A 23023-nucleotide genomic window follows, 5' to 3' on the forward strand; every position below is an offset into this window, starting at 1 on the left:
AGGAAATGTGCTCTCGTGGCCTGACCATCGTCAGGGTGGTGCACTCTGGCCTTAAAGATGTACAAACTCGCTTCGCCGCCTTCATTTCTGAAGAGACAACTGCTCAGAATGTTTTTGGATTATACCACAATGTCCTCATAAGGATTAATTAATAAAAACACTTTAAGGAGGACACTGAATGCTGAGCACTTAATGAAGTTGGTATGTGAAAGCTGACACCCTCACCAATTTGTCTTTCCTTTTTAAATGTACAGTATTAGCTCATGCTTATATCAATAACAATTATATATGCTAATTCTAAGCAAAACCACATTAATATGGTAATGTGAGATTACCTGCTCGTTTAAGGCCCGTATGACACATTTACCAATCTGCGTGCTGTTTTCTGATACACCCATCAGCAGGCTTTCTCGGTTATGAAGAGATGAAAGCAATCTAGGCCACACAACAAGCCTCACCGGTACAAAATCCAGCACTGCAGAGAAACCTGTTTCACTCGTAGAGACACAGGAGGGATGCGAAGCCCCTGGAGACGCCGATTGCTACGCCTTCCTCACAAAGAGCCCTCTCAGGCATGCAAGTGGCAGATACTCTATCACTTACCATATGGGTGCTGCTTTCATTATTAGAAATGTCATTATTTAAAAGGTGAACTGGGCTACTGATGCCACAGAAGACGTATGAACTTTAGCCTTATCACAGATCTCCGTAGGAAGCATTTATTCTGGCCCAGTTCACATGCCAATCTCATTGTATCATGCAGTTCTTATCAGTGCAGTCGGATGCAACCAGTTACCAACGAATGACAGTCACTGCCTCTCAGCAGCACGAGATACAGATAAAATAGATTTCTCTTAATGTCCCAGCTAGCTACTATTCCTGTTCCAAAATCCAAATTCTGTTTCTGTAAAACACTCCAGTGACTTAATTGTACAGGCTCCCACACTTCCAGCAGGCCAGTTTCCTTGGGCCCATTCCAAAGTTTATAGGACTTAAAATAAGTAGACTAATAATGAGCTAATTGACTTTTTTATAGATATATAAATACGCTTACTACTTCTGTAAGGCATGCATATCCTATGCCTTCAAGCAACGTACTCTTCAACAATATATTAAAAGTCATTCTGGTTATTGTTACTAGGTTGAGGTGAATGCTGAAACTAAAATGTCACAGAACACTCTTACTACTCCAGGAACCATAGTAAAGACGCCACGGTCTGTCACTTGTGAAAAGACCAAGCAGAGTGGAGCTGAGATTTCCTGAGTCACCGTGTCTGCACGAAGCCTCCCTGGGCAGCAGCCAGCCCTGCTACTGAGGAGAGAAGCTGTGTTTGCTGTTTGTACTCGCACACGCGCTCATCCTGCTGCCACGCCAGGGAGCTGCCCCCTTCCCAGACCCACGTGTGCATCGGTGCAGCAGCACTAGCAGAGTGCTCCCCACACGTTTCTTCTGGAGCACCACCGTCCCTCGCTTCCCTATCTGCGATGGAGTTGCCCAGTAAGTAGCCCCGTGTGGCCCCGTGACACCTGGCTCCTGCAGCTGCTCTGTGGCAGGTACAGCAAAGTAGTGCAGCTGCAACTGCAGCGGCATTTCTTCTATTGCACAAAGTCATCACCTCATGGGGAGACGACCTTTCCTGTGCTTCCACATTTCTGATTCAACAGCTGATCTCCAAGCCCTATCAGCTGAATGAAGTCTGCACTGTCCAAAGTATTTTGTATTTCTACATCCTTCTAAACAATTCCACTAGCAATACAGAGAAATGCAGGAGCATTGTGAGCTGTTTTCCCATGCCACCTACCCAGCTGTAAGAGACTCGGACAAAGATTAGACGGGCAGCTAATTTTAGAAGTTTAAATATATTTAGTTCCATGGAACACCGTATATTATGGCCAGCAGTATGGCAGCCAGGTGATGTCGGTCTCCTGTCTGCCCTTGTAAGCTAACTAGCTATTTCCTGGCACGAGTAGTTCTTCCCACAGCTCTTCCCCCAGTACAGAAGAAAGGCTGAATCACAGATACACAGCAACTGATAAGAGATTAAAAAGATGTATGGAACACTGAGAATCTGAGTCTGAAGTCAAGGATGGTGGGAGACCTTTAGTTTGTAGAGTCTGTTAACATGCTTGTTCTTCAAATGGGGGCAGGGGGGAACAAACTCAACCCTAAAAATTCCTGCAAGCAATTCATTTATTACATTAGCTGCAAATCTACCCATTAATCTCTTCAAATCAGTTCTTTAAGAAGCCTAAACTTGCACAATATAAAATAAAAGGCAAGAAATTCTTAATTTATCTTTTTTACCTTGCAGTCCATTCTAAGAATGTGCTGTGCAATAATCTTTGGGTTGTTGTTGGTGAAAAGCTCTTTGACTCTTCTTAACATGGATGTTTCCAATGGCTTGTTTTCAGGAGGAAGTAATTTGGATTCAAAATCATTCGGTTTAAAACTGGACACCATCTCAAAAACAGGTGCAGAAAAGATGCTGTCCCCTTCCGCCACCTCAGCTGAAGCTTGTAAAGGATCTGCAGAGTTCATTGTAGGGTCATCTTCCAGGATCAAATAGTTTGTTTCAGAGTTCCTGAATGAGTGTGTTCCCCTCTCCTTCCGTGTCAGATGTTCCACGTAGCTGTTTTTCTGACCTAAATGTTTAGTTGCTGCAGGATCTCTGGCAGGGCTTAGTTCACAATAGTGTCCTTCTGAACTGTGGAAAGCCGAAGGAGAATCTGGGGGCTTTATCAGGGATGCTTTGCTGGGTTTAGGTGGAGGCTTCGGACAGAGCTGACTGTCTGATCCTCTAAGAGCTTCCCCTACTTGTGACTCAGAGGTGACTTTCTGAGCAATGGTGGGGCTTAGAGAAGGTTCACTGCCTGTTCTAAACGCAGGAGAGCTTGGACAGGAGTCTGCATCTGCTTGAGGTGATCGAGGTGGATGTCTTGAACCTGCACGGGAAAATGGTATTTTGGAAGGTCAAAACATACACCAATCCTGATGCCTGTCCCAGGGTTCATCTCTTAATGCTACTTGCTGAGGAAAATAATGGTCAGATCATGTCAATTATTCACTGACAAAAACGTATATGAAATTATATTTTGTGGAACAAACTAGCCAGCAAATTCCATTCACTTGCTGATCTTCCTGAAATCCCAAATACACAGAACAGCTGCACCATAATATTATTCTGTGGTAACGCTGACAAAAATTCCAGTCCCTGCTGCATACATAAGCTATACTGTCAGTGCTGGATAGTCTCCATGGCTTGGAATAGGAGGTTCCTTTGTAACCTGATCGAGGCTATAAAAACAGAAACTTCCAGCCACACCACATAAAAGATGAGTCATTTCTGAGAATGACAAGTTTGAGATGAAAGAAAAAACTTCCCGAAGTCAAGCCTGAACCTGCAATAGGTATGGAAGGAATGAATTTCAGGGATGCTAATCTTTTTGCTAAACAGTGGCTGACTTGAAGAGCTGGAGAAACACATCCATACACTTGTGTGTATTTATGCCTCATCCTGTACTCACTGCATATGCAAACCTCGGCATCCAATACAGGACTGAGCCCTATATTGGACATTCCCGATCTCCAGTTCCCAGTGCCTTTGCAGGTGTCTACAGCGAAGCGGCCAGTAGCATCATGTGGGCTTCACTGCTTGTTTCCAGCTGGCTATCAATTCACGCAGACAACAAAATCCGCAAATCGCAGCCTGTCGCCACTCATAAGCAGTATGGTACCAGAACCTGCTTGAAGGACCCCATGGCAAAAGGCACAGCAGTACTCTTCACGTTAACCGTTACGGTACCAAAAGAAAAGTTTTTGCAGCCATGGATTTGAATAAAATAATCAATTCAACTGCAGATGGCCAGAAACTTGTTTTACAAATGTCTGTCCCTCCCACTGTTAAACACGGGAGCACACCCTTTCTACCAAAGTACAGTCTCACTATACAAATACTTAATATTATCTTTGTCTTGAGAAGTCTTTCCACAATAAACACTCTAAGTTTTAACAGCTACTGTATTCAAAATAACTAGCAGCCTTAGAAGTCAAACACATGGGAACAGATGCATCACTGCAAGCTTCCTTACACAGTATGCTAGTTTGGAAACGATTACTTAAACCTCTGAAAAATGTGAGAAAGAAAAAGCTATGGTCAACAACCAACAAGTGTTGGTACACCCTGTATTGCTGGAGGAAGACAATAAGAGGGCTATGGAACCAGACAGCAGCAAAAGGAATGAAAAGTAAAAAGGATGGGGGCCAGGGGGGAAGAGAAATGGGGAGAAAAGGATGGACAGAAGTGAGTACAAAAGCCGTGGTAGTGCTTTTCTCCTGGTGAGGAGCACTGCCACATCTGCATAATTTACCAAGAAAAAAAAAGCAGTTACCATGATTTCCATGAAGCACGGCTTCTACTTAGACTTCTGTCAGAATGACAGGAGTGAAACAAGGCAGTTCTTGTGAAGCAGGAAAGGTAATATTTTGTCAAAAGGGGCAGTGAAGCCAACTGCAGCTGACATTTTTTTGGTGTGGAAGCCTGCTGTGTGCTAAGGTACTCGGCCAGCTGGTGCATTGTAAATAAAAAACTGTCCCAATGGCTTAAAGAGCAGTAGTGTGCTAACACAGCTGACACTGGCCATTAAATATAACTGTATACACGGTACTCTGAACACTCAACAGACTCACTCTGGTCTGAAGTGCAACAGAGCACCTGGGCACTTCTATAAGCACAAAACATTTAATTACAAAACATACCTATCAGCAGATAGCTCTCCGACTGGTGAGCCTTCAAAGGGAATCTTTTCTCCAGAACGTGATCCAAACTAGCTGGCTGGCTACCACTTTTTTCTTTGTTTCTAGGGAAAACAACAATGCAAACAAAAACATGTCAATATATGCAACACTCTTAACACACGTACCTAATTGCCAGAACATATCATAACCAGGGCAAGGATCATTGACCTTCCACTTGGGCAGCTTATAAGAATAAAAGGTACTTGATGCTGTTGTGGTAGCAATGAAATGGGCGATAACATATGTGACCCTGCAGCATTTGCGAGGGTGTTTCTTTGAATGTTGAGAATTTTTAATCAAACATTAGATTTGGACACTGAAATTAGGATCCATTATTCCACACGGTATTTCTATTGCAGAAGTCAAATATGGAAAGACAGACCTCTCTGGGACAGCAGCAAGATTTTATTTTAATCCTTCATCTCATAATAGTCAGAACTTGCCAAGTTGCTGCAGAACAAGCTGCACCACTGTTGTGCTTCCAAGAGTCTACATTTGCTCTTGCTCTGTGGATTTGCTGATTTTTAGCAAAGGATTTTTCAGGGCCTAAAACACGCCTCAAGCTAGTCTTCCATCTAAAATTAGAGTCAAAATTCACATCACCTACAGCAGGGGCTGATAGTTACCTCATTTCCCTCCATAAGAACAGCAAAATTAAAGTACCTCAGAAGATTTCCTCTGGGTATGCTCTGCTCCGGGGACTGCATGCTGGATACACCAAGGCTCAACCTTTTTGCAGTTTCTGTTTTTCCTTCGGGGATACCTGACTCTCTCTGTCGGACTGGAGTTACACCATACTTTTCTTCTAGACATCTGAGAGGCACGGTCCTGTTGATCGGTTGAAAAATAATTGCTCCGCTCTGCTTTGATATTGGTGTGCGATTCCCAACATAGTATCTAACTAAGCCGGGGATACTGTCGAAACTTTCAAGTTCAAACTGATACTGAACACGGCAGTAGGCTTCATTGAGTCTTAGAACTGTTCTGTTGATTTTAAAATGCTGAGAGGTATTTTTCCACTGACAGGTAAGAACAAAGTTCCCAGGACTCGAGAGAGAATCCCTAATCAGAAAATCTCCATCCCTCTGAACCAGGCTTTCTGCCACCTTTGAGAAAAAACAAATTATAAAAAAAAAATATGCTTTCAGAATCGGAAAACAAGTAGTCAAACAGCACATTGCAACAAAATATTCTTAAACATAGGACTTAATTTGGCTGCTCTGGGAGGACAGACAAAGCAAGAAATACAAAGCAAAGCATGAAGTGTGGTAGAAAAACAATGTCTTCAGTTCTAAAATTAATAGCTCATCCCATAGCACAGAGCTGGAGGCGCTTTTTGGAAAATGCCTAGCAGCATGACCCACCCTTGCATATATATTTCTTCTAGTTCACCAATAGAAAAGAAGGCATGAAGGGAAAGCAATGACTCCGGATTTTAGAGTTTAAAGCATCTGAATAGACAATCACACTGAAGTTTAGAAGCTACTACTACAGGACCCCAGAAACTGTCCTTCGTTATTACCTGAAGTGACAGAAGCTTTCATTTTTTATTCTTTGTGAATACTGCACTGTACTAGAAGAGTCAGAGAAACCCTGTTTTTCTGTTTTGAGTTAGTCCTTTGATATGATAAATTGCACATCTAGCAGTTAACCTTCAGCCAGCGCACACGGCTGCTGTGCCTGCCCTGGCCCGGTGAAGGGCAGCCGGGGCTCTGCGGAGGCAGGTCCGCGGGGGAGCTCCAGCTGCTCCGGGAACCTATGCTCCAACCCAGCGACAGTGTGAGCTCGTTCGTAACTACATCTGTAAGGATCAAAATTACGTTTCTGCACAGATTTTGTTGTGGTTGTTTTTTTCCTCCCCCAAATTCAAGGAAGAAAATAAGAACACTTTCACTTCAGTTAAGAATACTGAACCAAATTAATGTCAGCCTGTCTGACCAATATGTGGGGAAAGCATTCTCAAATAAAACTTAAATTCCAGTTCCACCTTTATTCAGTGAACACAAGTCCTGAAATACCTGTATTTTTCCACCAGTGTCTGCCCTGAACCCCTCCTCAACCTTGTTTTATGCCAAGCTGTGATAAATACCATAGCTTTCACACAGACAAGCGTTACATTTCTACAGAGTTAATGCAGATATCAGAGGTGTGTATAGTACTTTAGTGCACCTCTGCTTGTCTATAAATCTCAAAGCAGATTTGGCACGTACCTGCCGAGGAATACGTCCATGGTACCAGGCATGGCTACGCAAGTCTTCACTGCTTAGCTGTAGTTCTTCCTCTAACTCCTTCTTCAGTTTTTCTGGGCTGTTGTCCATAACTTGCCTCTCCCTAGAAAACTACAATAAAAGATTAAAAGCTTCAACTGTGCCAAGTTTAGTGATTAACATTTTACCTGGGTTATAACATCCATCACATGATCTGCACTAGCCGCTGGAATGCGGGTGCTGCTTTAGCAGGCTGGCTTGGCCTCGCTCTCTAGACTGTATCTGCAAAATCCAGCATTCGGTGAGATAACGTGATTGTTATACACTGCACGGAACAGAGGCAAAGTGTTCTGTCTGTACACCAAGCTAACAATGACACACCTACAAAGTCACTTCTCTTACTTCCTCTCCCAATAAGAATTCTAACTATACTGCAAAAAAATGGAGCTGGACCCAAATGCCCTGCTCCAATATTCTTCCTTCTGTTTAAACTTTTGTTTTAAATTCAGATTTCCCCCTCCCCACCCCCAACTGGATGGATGAAACAATCCAATTAAGAATATTCCCAATGCATCAACACAGCCTAACCTGGACATAGATAGTTGTTCAATATTTCTGTTGCACTAAAAAACAATTTGCCAAAGTAAATTTTCAACCTTAAAGGGCTTGCTTCTAATGGTCATTAAACCTGCATGTCCAAGACCTTCCACTCTTAAGAGAAAAAAAGCTCCTGCTGCCCCTTAGCACAAAAAGCACGAGATCTGCTTGGAGATATCTCCATCACTCCTATACAACTACTAAAGGACTTTCTGGAAAATTTCCATCTTCATCTCTTCTTGGAGTACAGCTTCCATGGTAGACTACTCTAGCTCATTAGTCCTTCTTGTACATGCAGTGCTGCGACCAAAGTAAGGTGCAGTATCTTCTCTAGAGAGCTGTCACGTACTCATTCATAAGCACTCAGCAGAGGGAAGTCTTTGGGCTTCCTTACATTCTCCAATTTATTACAAGGCTCCAGCCCATCTTTACTGTTGCTGCAGAGTTTCAAAAGCCTAACATACCCAAAAGGAACAGGTTCATTGCAATGAACATCTTCTGCATCGAACAAAGAATCAGAGTATACCCTCTCTTAAAACAAAGTGCATTTTAAAAAAGAGAGGGAGAGAGCACGCTGAGGTAAACACACAACACATGCATTATTTAAAAAAAGAACTGGCAATGCTTGCCCACCGATCCTATGCTTTCTGTGAATACTGCTCCCTATAGCATTTTCTTCTTCGTACTGAGTACTCACAGCACCCGACCGTGGGAGCAGGTGGCATACATTTAGCACTTCTTTCAACAATCCTCCCTGCAATTCCAAGCAGACTGAATTACAACAGATTACTAGACAGCAGATTTTTGGTGGAATAGTGCCAGAAGCAGCATCCTGCTGCCAAGACTATATTAACATGCTGGGAGCCCAGAGATATTCTGAGATTTCTCCTCTTCTCTGCTTTTCTCGGGGAAAACTAAGGCTTCTCTTCAACAAATAACAAATGAACACAGTGGCTTATACAGGAAGGTAAAAGATAAAAACAACCTGGTAAAGAATCACTTTTCACCTCTGTTTTGCTTCTGTAAACCATAACGGGGTGGTATTTATCCATACAAATGCGGTTCAATGGACAAGCGTTTTCAACAAAGAGTAAATCCTTTGTGCTTTTGTACAGTCCAGGTCTTTCACCAACTCCTCCCAAGCTTTACAAGAAGAAAAGTCTGTACAGGAGGAAACCATGCCACAAAGAACAGACCTTCACTGCAAGGGCTCCTTGATAAAACCATGTACCATGTGAAGAGATCAAGTTACTGGGTGTAGAAAGAGCCATAGCAGAGGTCTGGTAAGGTCTCAAGTCCAAAAGCATATTGAAGTATCAAAACATGGTCAAAAATCCCCGTTCCGCTCCAAACCTCTGTGACCTGTCAGGCTCGCGCAGCTACAGGCCTAGTGGCACAGGCCTGCCACCTTCGCTTCCCAACTCACACGGCGGGGTACCCATCTAAAGCTGACGGGGTTGATTCCAGGATTAACGGCCATTTTACTGCCACATCTTACAGAACGATAGCCAGAATTACAACATTTGCAATAAGCTGAAGGTAGAGCGAAGGGCACACAAACTGAGAGTAGACTTCTCAAGAGCACCTTTCCCCTGACCACGTGGGGAAGTGGCCAGACAACTTTTAAAGCACCCCTCCAGTCTCAACAGCAGCGTTCAGTTGTAATGGTACACAAACCTATCACGTGCACAGCTGAGCATTTTGCTGATCTTCTTGAAGGAAATGCTACTTTAATGTGGACTGTATTTAAGTTTTTAAAAGATGCTTTCGATTGAATACGGATCTTAAAAAACCCGAAGCTACCCCAAAGCTACTGTACAAATTGATACCATCATTCCAAAAGCATCTCACTGTATCTCAGTGGTAGGCAAAGCCATGGTAAATGGCACAGACTGTAGCACACGGATGCAATAACTGAATTTGCTTAGGAGAGCTACATTCTTAGCCAACAAAAAGTTATAGGTCTTTGCGTATGGACTAATTTCATCCATTTTACTGACATGAATTATCTTAAAAAACAGGATGATCAAGCTACAGATACACATGAAGTACAAACTCAGCAGAGAAACCTAGAATTTCTTCTGGTGGTTAAATGGATTTTTCACTACTCAGACGAACATAATGAGACACATACTGCACTTGAATTACATCTAGCAAGACAACAAGAAAAACACTTAAGGAGTCCAAACCAACTAAATTGTTAACATTCATGATTATTGGTTTGTTCAAAATCCTCTCTGCCACGGTCTACCACATTGAGCACACTCTGATTGCCAGAGGTCAGATATCTCCTGAGATGAAGCGAACATACTTAAGTAACCCTTCTGCAACTCTGAACTTGATAGAAATCCTCCTGTGGCTAGCACAAATCCCGAAATATACAGGGGGAAAACTGCCTAGGTAAGCAAGTTCAGTAATAGCATGTCTTCCTGGACCATTTTTTGTTGGCTGAGACTGAGTTCTTATACAACCTATGCCAGTTAAAGGAGAAGCGTGACCAAGAACTGTCTGTAGCCATACCAGCCTATGCCTTTCTATGTTAAACGCCATACCCAAGGCCTCTGGTCCTGCAAGATTCTCTGCAGACACAGAACATCACACGCAACCAAGGGCTCAAAAATCACTCCAGGCACAGCCTCCACAAGCACGTTAGTCTGTAAATAAGAAGAGCATAAGCCTAACTAGCTATGTCAGTGGGCTTGCTTTCAAAAGAAAAGGTGACCTGTTCCACACAACACGATGCAGTTATTTCAGCCTCATCTCCCAGTAGAACCCAAAACTTCACGGACAGTAACAGTATGCTGTGAATTCGCACTAACTTCATAGTAACAATCTTCGTTTAGTAGTACTTCCTAATTTTATCTTTTTGTGCAAGACTCTTTGTTGGCTCCTACTCAATGAACTGAAAGAAACCTGAATTTACATTTACAGCTAGATAGTGAAGTGGATGGTAAAAAGAAATTTTTAACAAACCTAGGGCAAAAACTAAAGACTTAAGTTTATTCTGCAACAAAACGCAACTTAAGTTTATTCTGCAACAAAACGCAGCTGAAGTGACACAGGGAAGCTTCCAGTTTAAGTTCTTTAAGACTTTCAAATAGTAACAACCCTGTCAAAGACCCTGGAATATAAAAGCAAATCAAGTCAGCAGAACTCTTCCAACACAGATGCTTTTTCTGACCTACAAAAAGCTTCCCCCAAGTATGAGCTTTCCAGAACTGTATGTTCACATTTTAGTCACATTATTTCCAGTCCTTGCATTATTTTTAAGATATTCCTGCCATCCTGAGTTTTCCTGAACAGGTCTTTGAAAGAAAAACACAAAGCTATCTAGCAATACAATATTATCAACCTCCAGCAAAAGTCCTCAGTCCTACTTACATACCCAAAGGAAAATCTAGAGGGCCAAGAGTTTAGAAGTGGGGGGGGGGGGGGGGGGGGGGGGGGGGGAAATTCCAGTCAGTACAGTTATTTTAGTGTTTTAAATAAACGTCATGCAAGTTTATTATAGTTCATAAAGGATTCCTACCTCAGGGCCATTGAACTAAAAGCAGACAGTGCTTACAGATGTAACAAGCTACCCTTACTGTTACACATTATTTTACATTTTTTTCAGGCAAATACTAATCTAGCATTCCAAAACCTGCAAAGTATCAAAGTTTAAGGAAGTAGAACACCAAAATACAATCTTTCTAAAGGCATAGACCTACCACAATATGCTGCACCTATGAAACCTGTGAACACATTTTAATGGGAATTTCTCACAATAATCTGTTGTTTGTGCATCTAAGGGGTTACTTTCATTCAGGTGTTTGACACTCTCCAAAGGAAACTTGCTGTATCCAAAGCCCTTGTGTCAATCACCCTAGCTGAATTTGTCACATTAGATTAGAATAATTTTTAATTGTTCTGAACAATCTGCTGTACGAGTTTGGTGGTAAACAAAATGGAAGTCCCACAGTTATTGCTGTTGCCTGCTGGCAGTGGATTCTATCTCCAGTTCATACCTGCAACAACTCCAGTAAAGTACATGTACCAATGGAATATCAAAATAGCCGAGAGAAGCATCACACAGGTTTCTACATATATACCCAAAGTTGCATCTTACGTGTTCCAGCTTTCATTGCTTACATCAATTGTTATTAATGAACTTCTCTCTAAGGTGATCAAGTGAGGGGTTTTTGCTTGTTTGTTTAGCTTTGGGTTGGTTTTTTTTGTTTCTTTGGGTGTTTTTTTTTTTTAACAACTTGAATTATGAGAGAAAGACTTTTACTTTTTAGATACAGTTTAGAAGTGGTCCAAAATCTGTCATGCTAGATCATCTCTTTCAGTTCTGATAACGCAGAATTTCCTATCACCTCTCTCTGCATCTTTCTGGTGAGGTACTATTTACTTAAAGCACAGCCAAGGCCCGTTACAGGTACACAACTAAAGGTGGCCACGTTTCCGTCCACTCTCAATTACTTCCTGGTGCTTTGCAAAGCTCTGCCAGATGATACTTAAATTAGCCCAACAGGCAGCCTTGGAATCACCAGATTTCCTGTTACCTTGAAGGTTTCAAGGGAAAAAAAAAAAAAAAAAAAGAAAGGCGAGAGAGAGATAATTATTAGGGACAAATGAGAACAGCTCTGTAAAAACTGAAGTGTGATTGTAGTGATGAAATAAGTCAAGCCAGTACCTTTCCTAAACTTCTGACAAATGTACTGTATCTATCTAAACCAAATCTATTACAGCTTCCTCCCAAATACATCTTTTCTCCAACACTGGAGCCCTGCTACATTTGCTTAACTGCACCATGAACTCTGACCTACAACTTTCTGATCTTATAAAATCACTAGGTCCGACAGAATCTCCAAATAAATGTGGAGAGATGGGATTTGTGATCCAGCAAAATCTTAAATTTTGTGAGATTTACATATCTTTTAGCCAAGTGGTTAATTTAACAGAAAGACCCATCAACAGAAAATGTGAAGGGGATGCTGGGCAGGGACAGGAAATACCAAGAGGGAAGACAAAGATGTGAAAGGAGAAAGAAAGGAGGGGACGCACAGACACAGGACACTAAAAACATCTGGAAAAGTGAAAAATTAATGAAATTCCTCTATTTCCAAACCACTAGAGAGCAATCAACTTGTTCATACAGAAAATGAACACTTGATTGTCAAAGTTCCAATTCTGAATCAAGACACACTTCGCTGACTGCAGAGATCCCCTTAAGTCTCCAGCCCTGTGCTCCTGTGATCCTGATCAGACTGCCTGCCTGGCACTATGAGCACAAACATTTTAAAATATACGGTTACATCAATTTATGCTTTAATTTTATTTACTGTGAGTACAAATGTATTTCATTTCACTTTTAACTCTACTAATCAGGCACCAAAACCAAGAGATTTGCATTAGGCATATAAAAGAATACCCATGTGGAACCAGACTCTCCGTCTTTATTGGAAAACATTCTTGCTGGTCCTCACTTTCTCCTGTACAAAAAAATAGTATCATTGGCCAAGAACTTAAAGCGACAAGAACACATGGACAGAGTTATTTCTGAAATTGTTTTTTTAAGAAAGAACTACTGGGGAAAAGGGAGCGTCTAAATTCAGGAAACCCTTTTCTGATTAACTTGGACATTTTGAACTACAATTGTGGCAACGTTCTTCACAGGGGCAGGTTTTTCTGATCTTCCAGAGAGCTCAAAGTTCACACAGGACTACAAGTGCTACGGTAAGCAATGGAAGGTACAAAATGGGTGATTAAAGTCTCTTTGCATAGATGACTGCCAACTTCTGCAGGATTTTATTTTTATTTTCTAGTGGTTTAACTGGTTGGTTGATACATAGAACAAATATAAACTTTCGCCATGCCCAAGACACAGGTGAGAAGTCTTAAACTACTCAGAGAGATTAATTAGTACTGGAGAATAGAAATTTTGAAGCCACAAGATTTCTGCGTGCTTGTTTAGGTGACAACTTTCGAGGTTACTGATGAAAAGATAACAGACCACCATGAAAACTTCCATCATGACTATGACAGCTTTTTAAAACCAAATAAACTCCATCACATGCGCATTTCTCAGTCTGCCACTCTGAACAACATAACCTGTCTGACAGTCACAGAAAAGCAGCCATCTTTAATTAACTAATAAGTGAGATACCTGTTTGGGAGAAGGAAAATAAAAAAGGCTTTTAGTACCAAGTTCAGTCTACCGTTAACTGAAGGTAATGGGAAGACTTAATTCTAGTGGACTCTGCCCCCACCTTCCACTAAACAGTACACTGATAACAAATCTTAATTTTCCAGGTGACCACATTCAGAGCTAGGAGGACAGCCACATTTCCAGAATCCTGAGAAACCCCGAGTTTAGAGTTAGTCAGACTCTGATCTCCTCACTCTGACTCTGGGGATTTTGACTACCAAACTGAAAGGATTTTAGAAGTTGTGCAGGGTTTTTTTTTGTTTCAATCTGAGAAATTAATAAATGAAATGTAATACCAAAAAGTTAAATGTATAAATAGCTACTGTAGAATGTTCCCATTCCCATCAAACAGGAACTGCTTACAGAGCACCAGTGGTCCCTGTGCTGTCTATCTATTTATGATAGGGGTTATACTGCAATGAAAGTCTGAGAAACTGTATAAAAGTACCATGGGAAACTGAAAGAAGTTAAATAGTGTAAGACTGATCAAAACGCAAAGTCAGAGGCAAGACAATGGGGAATCAAAGTTCAGGGAGCTATAAAAAATTTCACATCATTTTGATAAGTCAGTCTTTTCCCATCTGGTCTTCTCCAACAACAACAAATGTAACATCAAAAAGGCAGACCCATAATGCCAGGTGGTGATGACTTGTAAACTCATGTTATCAAATCCAACTGCCTCCACATACATGCTGAAACTGGATACATGAAGCCCGAGGATGCCAGTGAAACAGATTTAGATCATCACATACTGAAGAAACATTAATTAAGATCTACTATCTATAAAAAGGGTTTGCAATTCATCCAAGATAAGAGATGGCACTTGCAATAAGTAGCTGCTTATAAAAGGCTTCTTACGCATGCCACATTCATAGCATTAGTACATTACCCAGTAATGAGCTAGATCAATGTGCTGCAAGTTTTAAAACTTGGCAGTCCTGCTAATTTGAGTGGCTTTCCCCTTTTGCACAGCTTCAGCTGAGGGTGAATCACAGCAGAGAATTAAGAATGAAAATACTTGAACTTCAAGGTCTTTCCCTCCAATTGTGACAACCGTACTAGCTAGAAAAAAACCATCTAGTGGCAAAGTTAACTTTATTAATTTAGACCTGTTCATTTTTTGTCCACCGTTTATCACTGATTTATAGTCTTTCTTAACTTCCAAAAAAATGCAAAAATTAAAGAACAATATTTTGGCTTGGGAGCAGCATAAATCAGAATTTAGAATTCTCTCTTCACTTTGGGGTTTTTTTAACCCCAAACAGGGCCCCTTGCCTTGAAGTTTCCCTTTATTTTTCTCAAGTGTAGAAGCTGACCTTAACTGTAAACCGCTATTAAAACCAAATGGGATCGTAAAAGGTACTGACACATCATGACTAAAGAACGAGTGGATCCAAGTTCAGATCTTCTGCACCAATCTTTATATTTTCTATTAATGTATGGGAAAACAAACCAAACATCTGCTATTGAGATCCTAATTTCACACGCTAAAATCAAGTACAGCAAAACGTGACTGCTCGAGTGCTGTACTGTTTACTGTGCTTTCATGGGACACAACGAGGCATCTCTGAGCTTGGCCACCTACTGATTTCAATTAAATCTGACAACATAATCGCAACAAATTTATCTTGGTGCAGCAAAAAATCTGCATCTCTCAGAGGTAACTGCAGACTTCAGCATGCTTATTTATGGATCAGTTTGGTATTTCATTACAACTGTAATTACTATTAAAAGGAAGAATTAATCTCATCTAATTACACAAACTGATTTTGCTTGAAGTGGTACATTTTCACAAATTAAGACCATGACTTAGGATGATACGAACACCTGAGCCTAGGCACTTTGGCATTTCATTTGCCCCCAGGGTGCAGACCTTACTCGATTTGAGCACCAGCTGTTTCTGTACCTACAGCCACTTTCTCTTCAGCAAACACACCCCAGGTTCCCTACCATCAGAATTTCTTAAAATAGCAGTTCATCAGATTCAACTAATGCTAAATCTGCATGCTGGAACACATGCATTCAAATCTATTTTAAATGCTGCAAATCTCTTTAAATAGAACCTTATTTTTGAAAGAGCCCAGCTGTAATTTGTTTCTACATAAAAGGTTTTATTTTTTACCCTCCATACAGCAAACACTATTAATGTTTCAGTTTCTCTAGAGACTATATGGATTAGACTAAATGGAAAGTTGCCATGACAACACCACCGTTATTTTAGGTATTAGAAATTCATGCCAAGTTAAATAAAGGGCATGTATGGTCAAGAACAACGGTTTTGTAACTGTTCTGACAGCCAACAACAAAACCCAATGTCATTTTAAAGACGTTTTGGAACAGAAGATTAAGTCTTATGCTTAAAACTGGAATGAAAATCAATTACATTAACAGGACAGCACCTTTAGCACTCTGTTGTGATAACTTCTGACATTTGTCCCAGTGACAGAGAAGCCAGTCTCAGAGTCACTTTTTCAGTGTGCCCAAAAGACTGAGCCCCACACCCCGCTTTCAGAAATGGACAGTTAAAAGGCTAAATCACTGGAGGAGAGAGAAGAGGGACAGCTGTTCCCCACTTTTAAGTGCCTCCATCAGAGTTTGAAAGCCAACAGGCCAGAAAATAGCAACCTTCACATCCTTCCTCATTGCAAGTGCTCCTGAAAAGCTACACACAGTGTCTTACAGAGCTGACACTTCGTTATTCAAAGAACAATTCATACATCTTAAATAAAAAGATTTAAAAGTTTACATATAGCTCACAGATCCTCAACAGTAATTAGATACCCCACCTGATTACAATTCAATTCCCAAGTGACACAGACACTTCTGTAAGTGTGGCTCAAAATGTTTATAAAGGCTTTTTCTTTGCATGTAACACATACAGTGCATTTTTGTATAAAGTAAAAGGTGTCCCTGCCTATGGCAGGAGGGTTGGACTAGATGATCTTTAAAGGTTCTTTCCAACCCAAACCATTCTGAGTATACATGTGTTCATGTATTTTGTAATTTAAAAAGTTCTGAAAAATAAGGACAAGTCCAAAATTATCTGAAGTGCTTAAAAAACCTGAGCTTCTGAGCACAACTGCCTATGCTTTCAGTAAGCAAGTGAAAAAGTTCGGGAACCGAGTGGTCTGATCAGTTAAATTCTGAAAGCTTGAAACTTTGCTAAAATTCACTTCATCGAGTCTGAAACCAGGGCAACTTTTTTATCTTGGTGCCTAAACGCGAAGACAGTCAGCTTTAGGCTCATAAAACTGAAAGTTGTTTAAGCTTCTCTCTGAAACAATGCTGAATTACAAAGATGTTCTTTAGAACAGAAACACACTGTACCCAACCATCGTATAAAAACAAATACTTCTGAACAAAACCTAAAAGCATTACTGACTAGCACACTGTGTATTTACTGTTACTGAAAAAAGGCACCTACCTTGACTCTGATAATAGACTTACGATGATAAAAGCAGCAAAGCGCTGCAATCAGCATTTGAAAAACATTATAATCCTTCGGCATTTTCAGTTCTGCTGTTTGTGGTTCCCCAAGACTGAAGATAAAGAGCCACTGTTAGCAGTTTTCAGAGGTTCAGCAAGCTCTTTACTATCACCACTGCCTGCCAGGGCTGCTACACCCCCCTACTCACGTATCAGTCCAGGACACTTTCCACAGCTGAAGCTGATACTACCGATTCCGTGGCCGCGGGCACGCTTGGTCCAGCATGCCATATAGAGAGGGCCAGAATCCTCATGTGATCTGTTTCACTCACCAGTAAAATCCTAGCTCCTCTATCTTGGTGTCCCTTGGCTCAGAGATGTATTTAAGCCATCAGCTCAAGGCAAACCTCTCTTCTTGATGAGATACAATGCCTGACTGTCTCCCCGTGCTGATAAAGGCTGAATCAGTTGCTCCAGCTCAATCATGCAACATCTTTTATCTGCATCATCAGTAATACACACATAAAACACATAAAATAAAAAAAAAATGAAGAGGAAAAGCAGTTGATTACTGTTTGACAACTGTTAGTCTTCATACTCAAATAAGAATTACATCCTTTGGTAACCAAGGAAAATGATAGATCTGTTTATTTTTAATTAGGAAGCTTCTGGCAAACAGTCCTTGGAAAAAATAGCACAAAACCAACACTGTCAGCATGGTCAGTATTAGTGGCACAACTAAGGTACATTTAGTATTTAAAGCTATCAGTCAAGACTATCAAGGTGATAGTCCCATGGGACTGTGCAAACTGCTAGAGAAAGAACTGAATTCAAGAACGCCTCTATTTGGCAAAGTAAAAATAAACACTAAAACAAAATAAAAAGCAGCAGTTTTATTTATGCCTGTGATTCTTCTCTCTTGGACAGCATAGTCCATAACTTACTGACTCACCAGCAAAGAATCTGTCCTACATACCTCAAAGGCCCTCTCAAGAATGAAAGCAAAAAAGGCAAATAACTTGGCTAATTATAATAGCTGTTGGACAGAACAGCTCACCTCCATAGCAGTCCAGCTAACAGACTTGGTGAAGGGAAACAAAATGCATTGGATTGAGGGGTACAAGAAAGCCTTTAACAGTTTAACAAAGAGAAACTTTGAAGAGATCAGTCATTTATAAATTGGAGGGCACCAAAAAGACTGGAAATCACAGGTATTTCAGATCTTAGATTGGGAGTAAATTAGTCCCAAGGAGTGGTTAAAAGGAAGAGTTACTTCTTCTCTTCTCATCAGCAACAAAAATATTCCATAGTTAGGAAGGCACATATATTAAATGCTTATTGATGTCCTCGGGTACTACTTGCAAGGCAATACTTCTCACCTAATGACAGTACTTCAGCGCCTGCACCGAGCAACGGGACTTGGCACATAAACCAACCAGCAGCACTGCGCAAAGACATCAAATGTGCACTGCCTTTCAAGGCAAGTGGGATGGAGAGCCCAGTCAAAAAGAGAAAGAAACCTCAGGCTTGATCACAAGGAAAAGGAAGTGTGATGTGTAAAGTTCTCTTACCTGTTTGACCACCTAAGTTTGCAGATACCTAGCACCAAGTTAAGCACTAAACCCAGAACGTTCATCAAGCTCGTCGCACTACCTGGCCATATGTTGAAGATGTTATGCTTGTGACTCTTGAGAAAAGGAAAACTGTAGGAATGTAAGATCGGAGCATTAAATGGACTGAAAATACATTATCCTGGCAAGAAAACGAAGGAAGTATTGGCTCAGAAAAGAAGCTGAAAAGAATTACTTTGAAGATGGAGTCCTGCTATAGGTGGGGAGAGGAAATGCCTCTCCAAGTAGTTTATGATAAACTCAGACAATGAATGAGCAGATAAAATAGTAAAAATGTGAAAGTATCCTCCTTTCTCTCTACTCTATGCTGCAGTATATTTTAATTTATTTTTTCCACTTTGAGGAAATTCAGAGGATCGCTTTAGCAGGTAGCCAGAGAAAAGAAGATGAAAAGATAGCCTGCAGAAGTCCAAACACTAAAGCCTCAGTTGTGACTTCTTGTCTGGAGTTTTTTGGTACTGCAGGAGGACATCTCATCAAGGACTATATTTTTGAAGACTCTTCATGAAGCTTGTATAACACCCAAATCCAATGTATAGGGGCAGCCGGGGAATGACAAAAAGGGAAATTAAATTCAAGGATGTATCACTAAGGCGTTTCTGCTTTATAATGGTGACAAGGAAGTATTAGCATCACTGAACAATACGCTGAAGTTTCATTTGGATATTACGAACAGAAACTATCAAGACAAATAACTCAAACCTACAGCAGGTGACAAGAAGGGCTATTAGGACAACTGATTTTGGCAGCAGAAACCAAATGGTTTAGCAAAGCAAAATAAGTTGGGCCACTTTTGCTTTGAAAAGAATTAGAAGCAAGTTCCAAAAAGGAGAGGAGATCTTTATGCAGTTTAAAAAAAAAAGGGGGGGGGGGGGGCACGACAAGAAGTATTATGACCTAGTAATGAGTAAACCTACACTGGAATTTAGACAGAGGTTCTCAATCATCACCAAGAATAACCCCCCCACACACACAGCTCTCAAAAAAATTGAGGGTTAGACTGGCAGTTCTAAGAGTTCAACATGAAGTACTTTATAAAAATAAAAACAACACCCAAGTCCCCATAGTAGCACAATAGACAATATGACAACAGACAGAATGCGGTATCCTTTATGTACTTGTGTTTTCTTACTTCGTCAAGTTCTAGACTGCAAATCCAACCATTATTCTAGTTCACTAGCTAACACATGCATATTTCCCCAAGCCTCGATAACTTTATGCGTACATTCATATCTTACAGAAAGACCTGTTAGTTTTACAGCTTCTTGTATAATTCCTTTACCCATGGATACTTACGGATATAGTTCTATTGGTCTAGTTTGAATGATATAATTATCAATATGGTTCCTTCCCCCGCAACAAGTAGTAAAAACACAAGGCAAGCAAAGAATAAAGTTCTTGCACATGAATCATCTTCCCAAACCTTCTCCAACAGGACCTAGATTCCCCCGCTAGTCTTTTCCCTACTGAGAACAAAGGGACGTAATTAGTATATCTTCAACAGATCCCCTGGATTGCAGGCACAATCTAATCCCTTCAATGGGAATAGCATAGCTCAGTCTGGAAAGTAAATTTGGCCTAATACGTTTTCAGTGGAGGTGTGTCTATTTTTCATTTGAAAGGCTTGTTACTAAGCAGCAGTGAAAAAAGTTTAAGTGTACATCCACAGCTCAACATGAACAGCAGGGCATAAATTACAAATGGTAATTGCCAGTTCCTTATTTCCTGTCTGTAACCGAGTAAATAAAGAATCAAAAATTATGTATGCTGTTAGAATGCCAGAAATAATGAACCTTAAAAACTAATACGGTACCATGCCACAAAAAAATGAACCTTAAAAAATAATACTGTACAATCTCATATAGCAGCTGCCCACACTTTTTATCAACAGTATAACTGGCAGGAAAGAGGGTGCTTTATTTAGATACTGAATCTGTTTTTTTTAAAACAAAACTAATGGGATTTTTGTTTTTATTAAAGGTTAACATGACTTCTGCATGTGTAGTTCAATGAATGGATGACACATTCGTAAGAGTCAGAACCAGAACCCTTTGCATGACACTGTGATACAGCAGTATGAAAATAAAAAGAGTACTGGAAGGAATCTCAAAGAGCACACGAGTATGTATCTGGGTGACAGTATGATAGTTCCTCCCCTGCTGGCTATCACGGAGCTGTTTTCAGCCAGCATGGTCAAGAACAACATTCAGGGTGCCCCAAATTACACTTCATACGTAGGTAAGATTTACACTTGTAAATAGTGACTCGGAGAAACAAAGGATGGTTTAGCCACATTTTCACTCTCTTGTCCTGTGACATTTTGCTGGTGCTTTGGGTTCTTAAGACTGCACATGAGAAACAAACCACCTCTTTCTTGCACCTCAGAAACACCAAATACATTATTTCAGCTAAGTCAATCTATCGATGTATTTATAATGCTCTCCAGCATCAACAGATCAGCCATCAACTTAATTTCTTCATTTTCAAAGATTCTTGCCATGAATATTAAAATACCTGATAGTCCTTCCGTCTGTTTGAAAGGATGGATGGCTAGAGTGCGTTTGATAACTAAGTTTACTAAGAAAGGATTTCTGAATTCATAGAATTCAAGACCACATGAGTTTAGGGACACTTGATTATATATTCAGTGTTGAATTCCTAATTGTCCATCAGTAAGAGAAATTAAGGTGTCTCTGCCAAACCCATTTGTATTATTACAAAGCCTCTGGAGTTATTTAGGATGTTTTTGTGGTCTGGTTTAAATTACACTTACCCAGCACTGCATTATTGGGACTGTTTCCCTGACACACCTAGACTTTGTCTACTCCACTCATAGCACATTGCATATGCAGGAGCTTGAAGCCTCTGCGCTGGATAGTGTGAACTTGCTCTGGGGGAACCCTAGGTTATTTTATTGTACAGGTTAAACAAGATAGAATGCAGGGATAACTTCTTTACAGGGGCTTGGTTTCTTTTTGTCTCACCGCAAAAAAAAAAAAAAAAAAAAAAAAAATTGTTTGGCTTCAAAGTTGTAAGTGGCTGGAGTAAAGCAACCAAACTCCATAAAAAATATAAACACTTGAAAACTCACAAGCAGTCTGAGGTTATCAAAACAGTCTGCAGATCTACAAGAAGCTATTTTGAACTAAATACCACTCATGTTCATGGAAGTGCTTATAATTCACACGCAGAATTATGATTTATGATATTACAGAGAAATAATTTCAGACTAAATTAGATGAGGGAATTGGTGGCTTGCCACTGTTACTTTGTACCGCATCAACTAATCACTGAAGCACTTAAATCAGCCTGACAATATTCAGTGAAACACATGTAATGCTTTAGATTTCTCTCCGCTAAATGAAAGTAAACAATCCAGGCAGAAAGGCAGCTGTAAATGAAAGAAGGCATGGTGTTCTGTACAAGGGTCAACAACATAAATTTGATCTGATACAGCACACAGCCAATCCAGTACGTGCTGCTGCTCCCTGTCGCTGTACTAATGACATCATATGGAATAGAGCTAAGTCCCAGTCACACGGTGCATATGTAATCTAACTATGGCTGCGAGTGCCTATGGCTGTAAAATGGCACCTGTAAGGTTTTAATGAAGCACAATACAAATAAAATTTGAAAGAACAACCCCGAAAGAAAATAAAAGTGTTTAAATCTTCAGACTGAAACATTCTTCATTTAATACACAGGACTTTTCTCTATAACAAGTTATCAGTTCTTTTTAATATAAGAAAAAGTCAGGAAACAGGAGGCAACTGATAATTTGTCCACGCAAACAACATCTTCTCAATGTCCAGTATCGTTTAGTTTTAAGTACTTAGTCCTCCAGACACGGCCCATTGCTTCTAACAACGTTCTGTGGGGGATGCCTCCAAATGCAGGTAGTGCCCAACCGCTTACAGCTGTTTTAAGCGTAGAGTAAGTGGAAGCAAGCAGATGACAACACTGTCATAAAGTGCTGCTTACTTTTTTTACCTGTTTGTAACTCAACTGTCTAGAGGCGCATAAAGTCCCACAACCCAGCTCATGTCCTACCATTCCTGTGTCAGTTCTTAATAGAACCGATATTTTTATGTTCTCTTCTGTAACCTCACTTCCTGCAGGCTGTTGTTGCTGCAGCCTACGATCATAAATCAATAGATACAGCTGCAACCGTAAT

General features: G+C 40.5%; 1 protein-coding gene across 6 annotated transcripts in view; it reads right to left on the bottom strand.

The window, feature by feature from the left end:
* The window catches only part of BCAR3 (BCAR3 adaptor protein, NSP family member), a 115444-nt gene that overhangs the window by 4484 nt on the left and 87937 nt on the right, over positions 1 to 23023 (bottom strand). For all 6 annotated transcript variants that reach the window (XM_037403848.1, XM_037403847.1, XM_037403850.1 and 3 more), the window contains 4 exons: positions 7006 to 7134; positions 5459 to 5901; positions 4757 to 4857; positions 2306 to 2943 (listed from right to left, as the gene is read on the bottom strand). In XM_037403848.1, coding sequence (XP_037259745.1) covers positions 2306 to 2943; positions 4757 to 4857; positions 5459 to 5901; positions 7006 to 7134 — 1311 coding nt within the window. The remainder of the gene's footprint in view (positions 1 to 2305; positions 2944 to 4756; positions 4858 to 5458; positions 5902 to 7005; positions 7135 to 23023) is intronic.

Source organism: Falco rusticolus, chromosome 11 (genome assembly GCF_015220075.1).
Source record: "Falco rusticolus isolate bFalRus1 chromosome 11, bFalRus1.pri, whole genome shotgun sequence".
NCBI lineage: Eukaryota > Metazoa > Chordata > Aves > Falconiformes > Falconidae > Falco > Falco rusticolus.